Source organism: Lepus europaeus, chromosome 10 (genome assembly GCF_033115175.1).
Source record: "Lepus europaeus isolate LE1 chromosome 10, mLepTim1.pri, whole genome shotgun sequence".
NCBI lineage: Eukaryota > Metazoa > Chordata > Mammalia > Lagomorpha > Leporidae > Lepus > Lepus europaeus.
Window position 1 is genome coordinate 97,118,651 of NC_084836.1, and position 18,430 is coordinate 97,137,080.

At 44.8% G+C, this 18,430-nt stretch overlaps 1 protein-coding gene across 1 annotated transcript in view; it reads left to right on the top strand.

Moving 5' to 3' along the window:
• The first annotated feature begins 309 nt into the window (after positions 1-309).
• The window catches only part of DNAAF9 (dynein axonemal assembly factor 9), a 131,574-nt gene continuing 113,453 nt past the window's right edge, over positions 310-18,430 (top strand). Inside the window, exon 1 of the mRNA XM_062203933.1 lies at positions 310-392. Coding sequence (XP_062059917.1) covers positions 310-392 — 83 coding nt within the window. The remainder of the gene's footprint in view (positions 393-18,430) is intronic.

An 18,430-nucleotide genomic window follows, 5' to 3' on the forward strand; every position in this document is an offset into this window, starting at 1 on the left:
ATGCGGGCCCTGAGGAGAGGGCAAAGCGACGCGGCGGCAACCCCCGCCCTGGCCGCCCGTGCCGCCAACCCCGGGTCCGAGAGCCTGGGAGCTTAAGGAGGGCGCTGCCGCCGTCCGGGCGCGGCCCCACCTCCCCGAGGCGGCCCCGCGCCCCTGTCGGCGCTCCTTGCGCTCGTCCGCCCCGCCCCCGCTCCGACGTGCCCCCGCGCGCCCGGCCCCTCCCACCCGGCACGCCCCTCCGCCCCGCCCGGCCGTAGCGGGCCTGAGCGACCCTCGCAACGGCGCCGTCCTCCTCCGCCGTCCGCCGCCATGGACGTGTACCCCCGGCGCCGGCTGGAGCTGCCCCGCGCGCGGTCCTCCGGCGGTTCCGGCCGCGGGTCGCCCTCCGTCAGGTACGCGGGGCCGAGGCCGCAGAGGGGCCCCCAGGCTGGGGATGCGGGCTGTCGGGGTCCGGCGACGCCTCCCGCCGCAGGGCGTGGCCCGACATGGCTTCCTCGCGGACGGTGGTTTGCTAAACGGCTCCGTGAGGAACGTTTTCCCAATGGCTCCTGTGCGGACAGCACCGTGGCGGCTGCCTGCGAGACCCCTATTAAGACATCCCCATGCCCGCAGTGCACTTCTCCCAGGAAAGAGCCCCCTAGAGAGATTTCCGCCGGGGCATCCCGTTGGATAACTCCTCTGCCTTCCTCGTGGCTTGTATCCCCCGGAAACGGCTACCTCTAGAGACCCCCACACAATAGCTCGCCTGTATAAAACCCCAAATGTCCAAAGCTCCGCCCTGCTGGCGGTCTCCCGGGCCTTTGCCCTGCCCTAAGACACCGACACCCCCATGCACACCCCGCTGACAGCACCTCCCCTGTGGTGCGTTTCCCCACCTGGAAGCGCACCCCTTCCTCACTCCACAATGGGGTGCTCGGTTTAGGGGAGCAACACGAAACAGTGACCTGGGTCGGCGGCGCCCTTGGTGCTTTGATATGAGGTAGGGGAGGGTTCCCCAACATACCTGGAAGATCCATTTCCAGTTTCCGCTCTCTGCGCCTTTGGGACTGACCTTGGTAGTCTGGGCATTGTTTGTCCCCGCGGGGTGGCGGAGGGGTTGCAGCCTCTAGAGACCTTTGAGAGCCAGGGAGAGGGCTAGCAATGAGCTTTAGTACTGCTAAGCTGTCATTAAGGCGGGAGAGGGTTTTATTCTGTTTGCTTGCGTTTTAAAATATCCTAGCCACTTAGCAAAGCAAATACGGTATTGTTCCCCCGGAAAGGAAACTGTCAACTCATATATGAGAATGGCTTTTCCTGTATCCTTGTTAGGATGCCTAAAGCATTATGTTTTAACTTTTCGTTTGCCAATCTGTTTTTTGGGATCGGTTGTTTTATCTAGACCAGATTCATGGAGAACAAGAACTAATTCTTAAAACCCTGTCCCAATTTTACTTCTTGGCATTCCGTCCCATACCCTAGCAACTCAATACAAATTTGTTGAATGAATAAAGGATGGGAGAGAGGGGGCTAGATACTAATGAAACACTGCATTTAGGAATCCTGTTTGGTTCTAATTTGGTGGGTGGCTTTGTTTGAACTCCTCAGCGGTTAAATTCCTTGTGGGCTTGACAATTACGAGTGGTGAGCTGGTCTCCAAACTGACCCAACATTTCTGCCAAACTGTTTCACTGCTAGAAAGTATTTGAACTTTGTACAGAAGTTGCACTGGATACTTTAGAACTTGGAGCAGCCATCCATTAAATCTTGCTGTAGACTTGGGATTTATCTCAGATCATCTTGAGTTTGGGATTTTTTTTTTTAAGATTTGTTTATTTAATTGAAAGAGTTATAGAGAGAAGAGAGAGAGAGATCTTCCATCTGCTGGTTCACTCCCCAAATGGCTGCAATGCCTGAAGCTGGGCCAGGCTGAACCTGGGAGTATGGAACTGCCATCTGGGTCTTCCACCTGGGTGGCCGGGGCCCTGAGCACTTGGGCTGCCTTCTGCTACTTTCCCAGGTGCATTAGCAGGGAGCTGGGTCAGAGGTGGAGAAGTGGACACAGACCAACACTCACGTGGGATGCTGGTTTTGCAGCTGGCAGTGTAACCCCCTGTGCCACAACGCCAGCCCTTAGCTTAGGGATCTTGATTTGAGTCTTTTTGAAACTTTTGGGCGGAAAAATCAGCTTTACTGTAAAATCTATCTCTAAGATAGCTGTTGCTTTCCTTGTTTCTAGTAGCATGGCAGTGTGCTTATTTAGTTTTTATTTATTTTCATTTACTTGAAAGAGTGATGGGAGTGGGTGCAGGGAGGGAGGGAGAAAGTTATCTTCCAGATGCTGGTTCACTCTCCCGAATGCCTGCAACAGCCAGGCTGGGCCAGACTGAAGCCAGGAGCCTGAAAGTCGACCCGGTCTCCCATGTGGGTGGCAGGGACCCACATACTTGGGCCATCCCAAGGATGCCTCCCAGGATGCATTTTCAGGAAGCTGGATTGGAAACAAAGCAGTTGAGCCTGGAATTGGCACTCTGATACCGGATGCTGATGTCCCAAACGGTGGCTCAACCCAGTGTGCCACATGCCTTCCCCTTATTTTTTAAAAGACAATGTTTTGGGGGCCGGCGCCATGGCTCAATAGGCTAATCCTCTGCCTTGCGGTGCCGGCACACGGGGTTCTAGTCCCGGTCGGGGTGCTGGATTCTATCCTGGTTGCCCCTCTTCCAGGCCAGCTCTCTGCTGTGGCCCCGGAGTGCAGTGGAGGATGGCCCAAGTGCTTGGGCCCTGCACCCCCTGGGAGACCAGGAGAAGCACCTGGCTCCTGGCTTCGGATCAGCGAGATGCGCCGGTCGCAGCGCGCCGACCATGGCGGCCATTGGAGGGTGAACCAACGGCAAAGGAAGACCTTTCTCTCTGTCTCTCTCTCTCACTGTCCACTCTGCCTGTCAAAAAAAAAAAAAAAAAGAAAGAAAAGAAAAGAAAAAAAGATAATGTTTTGGGGCTAGTGCTGTGGTTCAGCGTGTTAAGCCTCGGCCCGCAACGCTAGTATCCCATATGGGTGCCGTTCAAGTCCCACTGCTCCACTTTCAATCCAGCTCCTTGCTAATGCGCCTGGGAAAGCAGTGGAAGATGACCCAATGCTGTGGGCCCCTGCCGCCCACATGAAGGACCTGGAAGAAGCTCCTGGCTCCTGGCTTCGGCCTGGCCCAGCCCCAGTCATTGGGGCCATTTGGCGAGTGAACCAGCAGATGGAAAATCTCAGTCTCTCCTTCTCTCTCTAACTCTGCCTTTCAAATAAGTAAATCTTAAAAAAAAAAAAAAAAAAAGTAATGTTTTTGTGTTGGAAATAAGTATCAGATGACTTATTAGTCATGCCCAAACTCTGAATCTTCCGTCGAATGGTTTAATGAAAATTGTTAGATAAGACAAGAGGAGTAGTGCAAAGAACCCAGGCCTGGCTGTTCTATACCTGTGTTAAAAGGAATTGGGTAAAGGTTTCCCCTTGTGTCCTCCACCACGGGACTGGACATACTTTCCTTTCCTGTTCAAGCCTTTCCCTCTCTGACAGTGACCCTGAGCGTTTCCAGCAGGTTCAGGCCCAGCTCTCTCCTGTCACCGTATTTGGCGGCTTTGCTGCTCTGACTCCTGAGTGATGAAAGAGGCAGGCCTAACTGGTGAAGTTACATTCCTAAAGACCCGTAGATAGTACTTTGCAAGTCTATGGTTCTAGCAAGGAAGTTCATTTTCACAGGTGGAGAATGGAGATCAGAGTTAAAATACTGTTGCTTGGAACTAGAGGCTTTTTTTTTTTTTTTAATAAAAGATTTAGTTATTTGTGTATGCAACTGGAAACCATTAGACTTAGTAAAATGAGCCAGTCCCCAAAAGACAAATACCATATGTTTTCCCTCATCTGTGGTAACTAATAGAGTACAAAAAAAATGTAATATAAGCGAAATTGACATTTTGAGACTTGATTATCATCTATAGCCCTTGTCTCTACTGTCGAGGTACGGTGTTTTTTTCTTATTATTATTTGTTGAGTTCTTAGTAGAGGGTTAATATTATGATTAAAAAATCTGAAAGTATGTCATTGTGAAAATTAAAGAATAAGAAAGGAAGGAGGGGGCCGACGCTATGGTGCAGCCGGTTAAAGCCCCGGCGTGCAGTGCTGACATCCCATATGGGCACCGGTTCCAGTCCTGGATGCTCCCCTTCCGATCCAGCTCCCTGCTAATGCTCCTGGGAAAGCAGCAGAGGATGGCCCAAGTTCTTAGACCCCTGCACCCACGTGAGAGACCCTGAAGAAGTTCTGGCTCCTGGCTTTAGATCGGCTTATCTCTAATGTTGCAGCCATCTGGGGAGTGAAACAGCAGGTGGAAGAGCTTTCTCTCTTTCTCTGTCTCTACCTCTCTCTGTAACTCTTTAAAATAAATTAAAATAAATCTTTTTTAAAAAAAGGAGGAGGGGAGGCCAGCACTGTGGTGTAGCAGGTAAGGCTGCTGCTGTAGACCCAGAGGAAACTTGCTGGCTCCTGGCTTCAGATCAGCCCAGTTCCAGCAGTTGTGGCCATTTGGGGAGTTAACCAGCAAATGGAAGACACACACACACACACACCCACCGCCTCTACCTCTGCATCTGCCTGTCTGTAACTCTGCCTTTCAAGTAAATAAATCTTTTTAAAAAAATAAATTAAAAAGAAAGAGGAGGAAGGGTAGGAGTGGGGCCGAGAACGAGGGTAGGTACTCCTAAATCTGTGTATATGAAATACATGAAATTTGTTTACCTTACATAAATTTTAAAAATTAAAATAAAAAAAATGTATTTATTTGAAAGGCCGAGTTAGAGAGAGAGAGATACAGAGAAGGAGATCTTCCATCTGCTGGTTCACTCCTCAAATGGGTACTTCGGCTGGGACTTGACCATGCTGAAGCCAGGAGCTTCATCTGGGTTTCCCACATGGGTGCAGGGGCCCAAGGACTTGGCTTATCTTCCACTTCTTCCTCAGGCACATTAGCAAGGAGCTGGATGGGAAGTGAAGCAGTTAGGACTGGACTGGCACCCATATGGGATTCTGGTGCTGCAGGTAGTGGTTTAACCTGCTGCGCCACAGTGCCCGTCCCTAGAAGCTTCTTTTTTTTTTTTTTTTTTTTTTTGACAGGCAGAGTGGACAGTGAGAGAGAGACAGAGAGAAAGGTCTTCCTTTTTGCCGTTGGTTCACCCTCCAATGGCCGCCGCGGTAGGCGCACTGCGGCCAGCGCACCGCACTGTTCTGATGGCAGGAGCCAGGTGCTTCTCCTGGTCTCCCATGGGGTGCAGGGCCCAAGAACTTGGGCCATCCTCCACTGCACTCCCTGGCCACAGCAGAGAGCTGGTCTGGAAGAGGGGCAACCGGGACAGGATCGGTGCCCCGACCGGGACTAGAACCCGGTGTGCCGGCACCGCAAGGCGGAGGATTAGCCTACTGAGCCGCGGCGCCGGCCTCCTAGAAGCTTCTTAAGGACGTGATACTCATTTGTGCTATCCATCAAGTATTTTTGTTTTCCATTTCCTGAACATACAGTAAAATTGTACTTGCTTGCCCCTTTGAAGTTTGGTATGGCCTTGTTGCTTTTGGTCAGTGAAATGGCATATGCATAAAGTGTAGCCCTTCATGGTAGAAGCTTCTGGTGTATAACTGGCCACACTCTTTCCTGCTGTCATTGTGGTTGTTAATGCTCCAAATGGTGACTACTCCATGAGTGTGGAACCCAGAGCAAGCTTCCAGTCACCTGGGTGTGACAAATAGAGTGAGCAGGAAGTGAAATGCTGCTGGAATCTGGGAATTATTACTAAGGTATAACCTATTCTATCTGAATTAGTACTAAGGACTCAATAGAAATCTGAAATATACTTTCCTACTTCCAAGTCTTTTTCTGCAGAAGGAGCCATTCTATTCCTGTATCTTCATACAAATAATCCACATACACTGTGTTAGATTTTGTAGGTGCAGATAAATAATACATTCCCCCACCCTCAAAGAATTCTTTTGTAAGTAGAAGGCACCAAAAAAAAAAAAAGTAAAAATCATAATACAAGGTGGTGAGAAATAATTACTGAAGAAGAATGAGAGCTGAAGGAACATTAAGGCATAAAGGTCTAATCAGTTTTGGCTTCAGCTGATGGAAGAATGGTTTTGTTAATTACTCTGACATTGGGAACAGTGGAAGAAGAGCAGATTTGTGGAGAGGATAGCATTCCATTTTGACCCTGTTGTTTTTGAGTTGCTGGGTATCTTTTGGACAGATGTTGGGGCTGGAGTTACCATACATGTACTGATGGCTCCCATTTTTTTATTTAAAGTTGTGAGACTGGAAGTCCAGGGAGTGATACTGGTAGAGAAGAGAACTAATGTCTAAGCTCTGGGGTGGCAGTGAGGAGGGTGAGAAGGCTCCAGAAAAGACAGTGTTTCAGTGTCTTCCAGATCTGAAGGAAATGGTTTCCTACCTCTGAGGTAGGAAAAGAATCAAGGACAGTCATGGAAAGCCAAATGATACTGTTGATACTTTGATGAGGACAAGAGTGGACTCTTAGATTTGATAATGTGGAGGTCATTGGTGACTGTGATGAGAAAAATATTGGTGCAGTAGGTTCAAGAGAAAATGGGAGAATGGAAGACAGAGACTATAGTCATAATGATGTTGTTTCAAGGGTTGTAAGGGAGAGCACAGTAATGAGTTTGCAGCTGGAAAGCCATGAGGTGTTAAGAGAATTCCTTTTGTTTTTAGGAGGATAGACATTGTAGCGTATTTCTAGGTTGGTGAGAATGATGCAGTAGGGACAGGAAAATAAATTAAGAGAAAGAAGAGATACTTGCAAGGGGTGAAGTTCTTGAGTAGGAAGAGGGAATGGCATCTAGTACACCCACAGAGTGGCCTCAAAATAGTCACAATGGGGAGACTTCATTGGTGGCAGACTAGGAGACCTAAATGCTTATGTGTTGGTAGCTTGATAGTGGGAGAATGTGGAAGTTCTCTTCTGATGACTTCCTTATTCTCAGGTAAATCAGAAGAAAGGTCTTCAGCTAAAAATGAAGAATGGACTGGTTTGGCTCAGCGGTTAAGACACTCTTGAGATGTCCACATCCTGTCTCAGAGTACCTGGGTTGAGTTCTGGCTCCACTTCAAATTCTAGCTTCCAGCTAATGCACAACGTGGAGGCAGCTGGTGATGGCTCAAATATGTGGGTCCCTGTAACCCATGTGGGAAAACTGGATTGGGTTCTGGGTTTCTGATTTCAGAACTAGCAGATGGAAGATCTCTTTCTCTCTCTGCCTTTCAAGTAAAGTGAAAATAAAAAAAATTTAAATATCATTTCTTTAAAAAAAAGAATGGGGTGATTTAAAAAGTTGAGGAGAAAGAGGTGTAAAGTTCTTCCAGGAGAGTGAAGAAGACTGAGTTGAAAGATGAAATATTTTAAGATTGCTAGGCAGCACCAAGTACTTATTTGATGTTTGTGGTTAGAAATTTAAGGTGAGACCCACCATAGGTGTGTGTTCTTCCTGCAACCATGTTGAGCTGCTTGCCTGTGAGTAATGTGAGAAGAGGTGGCTGAGACAGGATAGAAAACAACAGCATTGGAAGAGATGAGTCAAGGAACTGAGAGGTAAAGATAGTGGTGCATGTTGAGATTATTGTGAACTAAGGCAAGAGTAGTAACGGCAAAAGAGACAGTGTTCCAGGAGCTCAGATCCTTAGGGAGCAGGGGGACTGGATGACCCAGGGCCTGTAGATGTCTAACAAGGAGGGATAGTGAGCAGTTATCATTTTGAAAGCATGAAGAAATCATTAAAAAAAAATTTTTTTTTCAGACCAGAAGGACTTGAGTTTCCAGATTAAGACAATTTGCTGGGGCTGATGTTGTGGCATAGAAGTTAAGGCTGCTGCCTGTGACACTGGAATCCCACATGGGTACCAGTTTGTGTACCAGCTGCTCCACTTCCTATCCAGATCCCTACTAATGGTCTTGGAAAGGTAGCAGAAGATGGCTTTGAATGTTAACCAAAGCACCGGAACCATTTTATTCCAATTTCTCACTGCTTCCCCCAGATCAGTTCCTCCCTAAATATGAGCTGCTGTTGTCAGCTATTATGCAAACACTGCTTGCACTAGCTATTTACTTAATGGATAGGGAATAATTACAGGTGAAGCTGTGGGCTATGTTATGAATGTTTAGAGAGTGAAGAGTCACAGTTGTGTGCTAGGTGGTGAGAAAATGGTTCATGATAGTGAGGCTCTGCAGAGCATACTATAATTAAAGCCTCATACCTCCTAGAGGTTGGTTATCTTCTCAAGTGATGTTTATTAGCCAGTTGCTAATACCCGTGATTCTCTGCAAGTCTGTAGTTATAGTACAGATGGTCTCTGTCTTAAGAAAACCCAAGATGCAAAAGCAGGACTATGCCCTTAAATGTCTGCAATGTAAAGTTTTAGCTTCCATGTATTTGCTTAGATGCTGGCCAGGGAGGCTTGGGTGTGGCACTTTCGGAAGCAAAAAGAATGCTTCTGTAGGCCTAGAGTAGAGGCCTAGGTTTCTTCCTTCTTGTTTGTGTCTGGGATGACAGTAGATAGGATTCTTATTTAGTGAGTATCATGGCATGAATGAGTGGGCAATATCGTAACAATTTTTCACAACTCCTGGGCTCTTCTCTGATATTTTCTTCTTTGGAAAGGGGGTGTGAATGAGATACAGACGCCCTTTATGTGACACAGCTTAAATTACTGTTTTTGCCCTGAAATTTTATTTTTAAAGATGGGGGAAAATAAACAAGATTTGCAACCTGAATAGTTAAAGCTATTATTTGTGATTTTGAGCCATAGTTTAGAGAAACAGCAACTTAATTGGCATGCTTTTTGTTTTTAACTTATTTTGAAATGATTTCAGGTTGTTAGATGAGTTGCAAATCTAGTGAGTGCTCTTTTTTTTTTTTTAACTTTTATTTAATGAATATAAATTTCCAGTGTACAGCTTATGGATTACAATGGCTTCCCCCTCCCATAACTTCCCTCCCACCCGCAACCCTCCCCTCTCCCGCTCCCTCTCCCCTTCCATTTGCATCAAGATTCATTTTCAATTCTCTTTATATACAGAAGATCAATTTAGTATAAAGATTTCAACAGTTTGCACCCACATAGAAACACAAAGTGAAACATACTGTTTGAGTACTAGTTATAGCATTAAATCAAAATGTACAGCACATTAAGGACAGAGATCCCACATGAGGAGCAAGTGCACAGTGGCTCCTGTTGTTGACCCAACAAATTGCCACTCTAGTTTATGGCGCCAGTAACCACCCTAGGCTGCCGTCATGAGTTGCCAAGGCTATGGAAGCCTTCCAAGTTTGCTGACTCTGATCATATTTAGACAAGGTCATAAAAGACAGAGTGAGGATAGTAACCAATGATCCTAAGAGTGGCATTTACCAGGTTTGAACAATTATACAGCATTAAGTGGGGAAGAGGACCATCAGTACACACAGGTTGGGAGTAGAGCCATTGGTGGTAGAGTAGAGGTTATGATTACAAAGGAATGAGGCCCAAGTACGCTAGACAGGGTCTAGAACAAAGGACAGAGTCATTATTAGAGGAGCTAAGAAAGGTGCTGTCTAAGCTACAAGTAATTTTTCTGATTGAGAGGCAAATAGAACCTGATAGAAGGGGCTTGATAATAATCTGGTGGGCTTTAGGCCTTGTAAGTTAAGAGGCCCAGACCTATCTATCTCTTCACATGGGGTATATCCTGAGGGAGGTGTGAACCTCCTAGGGGAAGGCACTCTGTTGACTTTCATTACTTGGCTGGCCTGGGAGGAGAGCTGGCCAGGTAAAGTCAGGGGGCATCTCTAACAAGAAATTTACAGTTCTGCCTGCAGTGTTGCTGACCCTACTTGACCATCCCCTCAGCTGCAGTGGTCACTTTGGAAGTTGGGCTGAGTGAAGGGCTTTTCAGCTTAGAGCCAATAAGATCTGTGGCTCTGACCTGGGCATCCTTCGACTCCAGGGCAGGTCCATTTCCAGTGATCCAACTCTTGGCAGAGCTGCCAGGGCTCTTCACAAGCTGACTTCTGCTGAAGCCCAGGCTTACCACATTGAAAGCCACTGCAGTGGACTGGCCTGTTGGGTCTCCTTGAGGGCAGATCACTGTACAGATCAGCCATTAATAGGCCTGCCACCCATTGCTTCTGATGCTGAGCTTTCTTTTCCTCCTGGTTTGTGTTAAAGCAGACCAGAGGATGCAAGTCAAGGGAGTGCCCAAGTCCCATCTCTAATCTTCGGTGGCCTGAACTACAAGTCTATAGTCACAGGCATGTTCTGTAGTAGTTTTTCTAAGATAGACAATGCCCATGAGGAAAATTATATTCTCACTTTAAAACTTTCTTTCCCTTTGGTCTGAAAGGGAGGTTTTTTTCTACTTACTGTATACTTCGCTGATGGCGAAGTAAATCTAGCTATGAGATTATTATTTAAGTTCTTATTTTGGCTATGCTATAACAGAAAAATGTTAGCCATCTCTTTTATAAGGTCTAAAGATTAAATTATGCGTCCTACAGATTCCTTCATAATAGAATTAGTTTCCTACCTTGAAGAGAATAGAGAAATGAAAGAACAAGTTGGGCTTAGAATAGAGAAATGAGGGGGCAAGTCCTCTTCTAATGAACTCTTCATCCAAGCTTCTTCTCAAAACAAAGAAATTAATTGTGGCATAACACTTTAATTTACTTAGTTAACCTTTGTTTTCTTAGAGTTTAGTGGTGTAGACTTTATTTGAATTTCCCTAGTTTTCCACATGTCCTTTTTGTATTCTAAGATCCAATCTCAGATTCCACATTGCATGTAGATTTGGCATGCTTTTAGTAGTCAAAGAAGTGAGGGAAAGTAACTGTGGATGGGTTATGAATGAAGACTTGTGAAGCTGACTTAACAAAGAGCAGATTGTGTGAGGAAATGCTCAGAGAAAAGGAAGAAAATGGAAAATAAGGTGTTGTTAGCCTTGGCATATAGTAAACAGACTTCTAGATAACAGTTTCCATTTGTGGTGGGTAGCATCCACTGAAGTTCTTGAATTTAGTTTGTAGAGTATCTGATGTATCCCACTTAATGAAGTAGGTATAGACACGAATTGCAATTGGGCATGAATTTTAACCATTTTGGATAAGGTGGCCTATCAGTTGGGAACTACACTTGGCAGCTGGTAAAATATTCTTGACAATAATGGCTTAACTTTAGGGTTAATTCCCTTTTGCAAAAGATGCATATGTAGGGGAGAACAGGCCTGATATACAGCGATCAGGGTACCGGGCCTCTTCTGTGTTTGTATTTTGCTCTCTTTGGCAGGGGTCTTCTATCTTCACAATAGCTCTGTGGTCACAAAATGGTTGCAGGAACTTCAGCCATCACGTCAGGCAAGAAGGGGAAAAGGAAGGGACGTTCTTCCTGGTTGTCAGTTCCCTTTGAAAAAACTTCCCTAGAAGCTTCTGATAGTAACTTCTGCATATGTCTCATTGGTCAGCTCTGGAAGCAATGGAACTGGCCCTATTGCTGCCCCAAATTAAATTGGTATGCTATTGGTAAGAAGTAAAGGAAGAATGGGTATAGATTAGGTAGCTCTTTGTTTGCCACAGGGAGGTAGCTGTGTGGAATCAGTGTTGTGTTGTTTATGATGACCACTGGCTCATGACCATTCTGGGAGAGAATGAAAGTCACTGAACAGTTAAATAGTAGCAACACATTCTTCAGTCAAATCCTGCTTGTGTGTGTCTCTTCAGTTGAGTCACTTTATGATCAGATTAACCATGTATTAGCTATGGCATCAGAACCTTGGCTTTTCTTTCTGTGGAAGATTGTTGCTCTAGCAAAGACATCAGTGCCATTTCCCTACCACCCATACTGCCTTTTTGCCTTTTTTGCAGTTGTCTAGTTCTGCGAAGGGAGATACAGTTGCCACTTTAATGTAAGGCTAGGTTTCTTTCTTTTTTTAACAAAAGATTTATTTATTTATTTATTTGAAAGACAGAGTTACAGAGAGGGACAGAGAGAAGGATCTTCCATCACTGGTCCACTCCCCAACAACTGCAAAGGCTGGAGCTTGGGCATGCTGAAGCCAAGAGACTGAAACTCCTTCTGGGTCTTCTGTCTGGGTGGTAGGGTCCCATCTTTGACTGCCCTCCAAGGCACAGTAGCAGAGAGCTGGATCAGAAGTGAAGCAGCTGGGACTGACCCTGCACTTATATGGGATGCTTGTTCTGTAGCTGTTGGCTTAACCCACTGTGCCACAATGCCAGTCCTGGCCAGGTTTCTTAAATCCATAGCAGTTCTACGGTAATCTCCTTTAGTCAGTATCTGAAGTCCAGATTAGTGCTGATAAGATTTTTATTACTCCTGCTGTTGACCTCTAACTTCTTATGAAAATTTTCAAAAGACAGAAAACGTGAAAGAATTAGTCATTTGCTTTATCATATATCTGTCTTTCCATCCATACTGTGTGGTTTTTTTTTTTTTTTTTTGGATTGATTTATTTACAAAGCAGAATTAGAGACAGAGAGAGTGTTCCATCTGCTAGTTCACTCCCCAAGTGGCCACAATGGCCAAGGCTGAGCCAAGCTGAAGCCAGGAGCTTCATTCAGGTCTCCCATGTGGGAGGCAGTGGCCCAAGCACTTGGGCCATCTTTGGCTGCTTTCCTGGGTGCATTAGCAAGGAGCTGGATTAGAAGTGGAGCAGCCAGGATACGAACCAGTGCCATATGGAATGCTGGCATCACAGGCATCGGCTTTACCTGTTACACTACAACACCAGTCCTGCATCCATCCTATTTTTAATGCTTCTCCAAATAAGTGTAGACATCAGTGTGCTTCAACCCTAAATATGTCCTGGGATTGATTTGTGTTAAGAATGCTTTGTGTTGCAAATGACAAAACCCAACTCAAAGGATTTAAGTAAATTGGCTTACAGGGCTGGAAGGGTGGAGAGGCAGACTTGTAGGAAGAGCAGCATGAACTAAAAGGCTTCAGGGTTAGTTTTAGAGTTGTTTTTTTTTTTTTTTTTTTTTGACAGGCAGAGTGGACAGTGAGAGAGAGAGAGAGACAGAGAGAAAGGTCTTCCTTTGCCGTTGGTTCACCCTTCAATGGCCGGCGCGCTGCGGCCAAAGACAGGAGTCAGGTGCTTCTCCTGGTCTCCCATGCGGATGCAGGGCCCAAGCACTTGGGCCATCCTCCACTGCACTCCCGGGCCACAGCAGAGAGCTGGCCTGGAAGAGGGGCAACCGGGACAGAATCCGGCGCCCCGACCGGGACTAGAACCCGGTGTGCCGGCGCTGCTAGGCGGAGGATTAGCCTATTGAGCCGTGGTGCTGGCCTAGAGTTTATTTTTTTATGCAAAAGATATCTGTCTAGAGAACAGGCCAGTTGTTGAAACCAAGATTGCTCTCTAAACAGTTGCCTCTGTCCTTTCTGTCTCTCACTGCTGTTTCTCACCACCTGGCTGCATGTTCTGTGAATATGCATTTCCTGAAGCAGGGGGGATGGCTGTTGCAGCCCCAAGCTACATTTTTCCTGTACCTTGACCTTAAAAGCCATTTCTTTTCTACCTCTAAAATGAGACATCCAGAGGCAAGTGTTTGGCACAGTAGTTCACATTCCACTTTGGTCACCAGCATCCCATATCGAGTGGCTGCATTTGAGTCCCGGTTCCTCTTTGTAACCTGCTAATGTGCAGAACCAGTAAATGAGATTGATCTCTCTCTCTCTTTCTCAAATACATACATACATACATACCTGAAAATAAAATGAGATGTCCCTGGGAAGAATTCCAGTTGACCTGGCTTGCCCCTGGATAGATCATGGTAGGACATTGGCCAGAAAGGAGCACAGGATGTTTGCAGCGGGGATAGAGATGAAAAACCTGCCAAGTGGGGGATACTTGTATACCTCAAAGCTTGCACACTCATTCTGCAAGATGCATAATCCTGGTGCTTACTTTGGAAAAGTAACACATGCTACACATGCAAAAATCCTAAATAGAACAATAGTATATTGAATCTAGAAGTGTGATAAAATACCAGTACCACTTCATACATACATAGGGTTTGTCCTAGAAGTGCAAGAGTTGTTCATTATTAGGAAGTCTATTAACAAAATGAGTAGACTATTAGATGCCCCCAAAACACATCTGCCTAAAATTTGACACTCATTCCTGATTTAAACCAGCATTGCTGGGTTGCATGTGCTCTCACGTCTTTTCTTCCTGTAAACATACTCTTGGGGGGGGGGGGTCCTTTTCCCATCTATTTAAAAAACCACAATCTACTCTTCTCCCAGGACTCACAACCTTTCTAGTTATCACTAATGGGAAATGTATTTTGCTTATTTATTTTATTCATTTCTCTCACTTCCTCCCTTAAAATGTAAGTTCTGGGGGATCGGCATTGTGGCACAGCAGTTTAAGCTGCTGCCTGTGGTTTGAGTCCCAGCTGCTCCACTTCTGATCCAGCTCCCTCCCGATGCACCTGGGAAAGCAGAGGAAGATGGCACTTGCTACCTGTGTGAGAGACCTGGATGGAGTTCCTGGCTCCTGGCTCCAACCTGCCCTAAGCTGGCTTTTGCAGCCATTTGGGGAGTGAACTAGTGTATATGAAAGATCTTTCTCTCTGTCTCTGTCTCTTCCCCTACTCTGTATCTCTGCCTTGCAAATAAACAAAATAAATCTTAAAAAAAAAAAAGGAAAGAAAAGGAAGCTCTAGGATTCTTGTCCCAGGAATTTTTACCTGTGTAGTCATTGCTAAATCTCCAGTGCTGTAAATGATGCCTGGCACATAGTGGTGCTCAGTCAAAACTTGGTAAGTTATGAGTTGGGATAAAATCTGCAAATAGTGAAAGCAACAGGTAAAACTGCTAAAATTCATACTTGGAAGACTTATAATAGGCAAGTCCAGTAGAACTAGAGTTAAGCAAGTTCTTTGAAAAGTATACTCAAGATGGTATTCAGAATAAGAACAAAAGCTATAACATACTTAGGAGTCCATCTAATAAGAGTATGGAAGACCTATTTGATAAATAAAAAATAAAACCTGACAAAGGATATAAAACAGGAGAGGAGGAAATAATGTTTAAAAAGCATGTTGCAGGGGCCGGCATTGTGGCGCAGCAAGTTAAAGCCCTGGCCTGCCGCACTGGCATCCATAAAGGAGCTGGTTCGAGTCCCAGCTCCTCTACTGGGAAAGTAGCAGAGGAAGGCCCAAGTCCTTGTGCCCCTGCACCCACGTAGGCGACCCGGAAGAAGCTTCTGGCTCCTGGCTCTGGATTGGCTCAGCTCGGGAGTGAACCAGTGGATGGAAGACCTCTCTCTCTGTCTCTACCTCTCTATAACACTGTCTTTCAAATAAATAAAAATATTTTTTAAAAAAGCATGTTGCAAAACAGTTAACATATCATGATTTTGTTTATGTGAAATCAAATAATTCCCCACAGAAAACCATCCAAACTATATATTACTGGGAGATCCATACCAAATTTTTCATATCAGTTTTTTTTCCTTGATGAAAAAAAATGTTTATTTGAGAGACAGAGACATCAGAGCAGAGAGGAAGTAGGTGGATAGATAGAAATGGAGACAGAAACAGTGAATGAGCTCTGGTCTGCTGGTTCACCTTCCAGATTCCTACCTACAATGTCTGCCTCTAGGCCAGGCCAAAGCCAGGGCCAGGGGATCTCCATCCAAGTCTCCCATGTGGGCAACAGGGACCCAACTACTTGAATCATCACCTGCTGCTTCCCAAGGTGCTCCTTAGCAGGAAAATGGAATTGGGAGCAGGAGCTGAGACTCAAACCCAGGCACTCTAGTGTGAGTTATGGGCATCATAACTAGTGTCTTAACTGCTGGACCAAATGCCTGTCCCTACATCAGACTGTATGAAGGTTCACTTGGTAAAGCATACAGAATATAAAGAAAATATATTAGAGGTGGGTTCCGGGTTCTAGTCCCAGTTGCTCCTCTTCCAGTCCAGCTCTCTGCTGTGGCCCGGGAGGGCAATGGAGGATGGCCCAAGTGCTTGGGCCCTGCACCCGCATGGGAGACCAGGAGGAAGCACCTGGCTCCTGGCTTCAGATCGGCTCAGTGCCATCCGTAGCAGCCATTTGGGGAGTGAAGCAACAGAAGGAAGACCTTTCTCTCTGTCTGTCTCTCTCACTGTCTAACTCTGTCAAATACATAAATAAAAAAAAAAAGAAAATATATTAGAGGATCTTTAAAAGTTGATAGGAAGGGGGTGTCAGTGTTGTGGTATAGTGGTTAAGCTACCACCTACAGTGCTGGCATCCCATATGGTCACTGGTTCTTGTCCCCATTGCTCCACTTCTGATCCAGCTCCCAGCTAAGGCACCTGGGAAAGCAGCAGAAGATGGCCCAAGTGCTTGGGCTCCTGTACCCACTTGGGAGACCCAGATGAAGCTCCTGGCTTCTGTCTGGCCCAGCTCTGGCCATTGTGGCCATTTGGGGAGTGAAACAGTGGATGGAAGATTCTCTCTCTTTGTCTCTGCATTTTCTTCTCTGTAACTCCATCTTTCAAATAAATAAATCTTTTAAAAAGAAGTTGCTGGAAAAATTGAATTAAAAGTATGTTTATTTTAGTATAAAAATTTATTTTCAAAACTATGATTTCAAAAATATTTTGCAGCAATATAAATATATACTTTTAATATATACTTTTAATTCTACTTTTGCATGAACTTTTAAAGTCCCCTTGTACTAGTATTTTGTTCAGTTTTCAAAATAGAAAAGTGCAAATTATGGAGGAAAAAAACAGGTAAATCTTTATTTTCAATCCCCCCCTCCATGGAGCCAGGTTTTAAAAAAATTGTTTTTTCGGTTTTTTTTCCCACTTTTTTTTCTCCCTAGGGATCCTGGATAATCAGATACAGACAAGAAAACATACTTGGATGTTTATATAGCAATTGTTATAAAAGCAGTAAGCAGTAAGTTAATTAGTATGTATAATATGGACGGGAGGAGATGATTGTTTAGAATTCATAAGTATTATATCTGTGGCTAACTGTATTGTCAGGAAAACACTCAGGTGTAGCAGAAAGAAAAAGTTCAAAATGCCTAGTGGCTTAGGTTTTGTGATCTTGGGGAAACTGGTTAGATCTTGGTTTCTTCATGTGATCATCCATCTTGTCTAAATTCTGAGTCTGGGTACAAGTAATATCAGAAATACAGTAGGAAAACAGCATATTTTACCTAAGTTTTATTACTGGCTCTGCTATGTCTGTATGTCTTCTAAAGACAGGACTTTGTGAAGTCGTGGGGGACAACAGGCCATTCAGCCAGTAGCCCAGTTCATTGCTCAGGTTTGGTGCATGTTTAAAGTCTCCGTTAAATGGACTGGTCTCAGTTCAGAAGAATAAAGACTTTAGCTTTGTATGTAATACTTTAATTTTTCCTCAAAAAAGGATAATATTTTACATAATTCAAAAAAGCACTTGTGTAGATAAAAATATTCTGAAATATTAACAATGATTAATTCTGAGTTCTGGAAATATGGGTAGGTGATCGTAGTTTTCTTTTATTGGGGTTTCCCCCTACTTTAATTAAAAGGTAAATAGTTCTGTGACACATTTCATGGTTTAGTGACAAATGGTAGCTTATATTCAAAACAACCCATCGTAGCACAGTGTTAAACTGCCATGTGAGATGCCTGCATCCCCTTCTCCAAGTCCCAGCTCCTCCACTTCCTATCCAACTTCCTGCTAATGTACATCCTGGGAAGCAAAGATTAAGGCTCCAGTACATGAGAGATTTGGGTGGAGTTCAGGGCTCCTGGCTTTGTTCTGGTCCAGCCTTGGCTGTTGCAGGCAACTGGGGAGTAAACCAGCAGATGGAAGATATCTCTGTCATTCTGCCTTTCAAATAAATTTTTAAAATAAATACATTGATTTTAAAAATTGAATTTGGGAAGCAAGAAAATGTACAAAGGAAAAAGAACTGAATTTAATTTTACCCATTTGACAAAATAAGAAATACTAACCAGGATAATTTTTACTCTGGGAAGAGGAATATCTGTCTGTGTTTTGTGTGCTTCCTCTTTATTTAGTCAAGATGCTTGTGAAAAAAAGAAACTGTGTTTTCAGTATTATCTTGGCTTTCTACAGCAGTAGTGGGGGAGTTACTTGTTTCTTGGTCACATGGCCTATTCATGCTTTTGTCACTGGCTGGTTGTAAGTTTGGAAACCAAAGAGCTCTTAGTAACCTTGGCAGTCAGTCAGCCTACTGTCTAGATGGATTGGGAAATGAGCCAAGGGACCAACTTGATGAAATATTCCTAGTGCAGAAAGTGATCATGAGACCAAGCTTCTATGAAACGTGAAAAAGTAAGGGAAGGCAGACATTAACCATTTCCCAAGGAAAGAAGTTTCTTCTTTAATTTTCT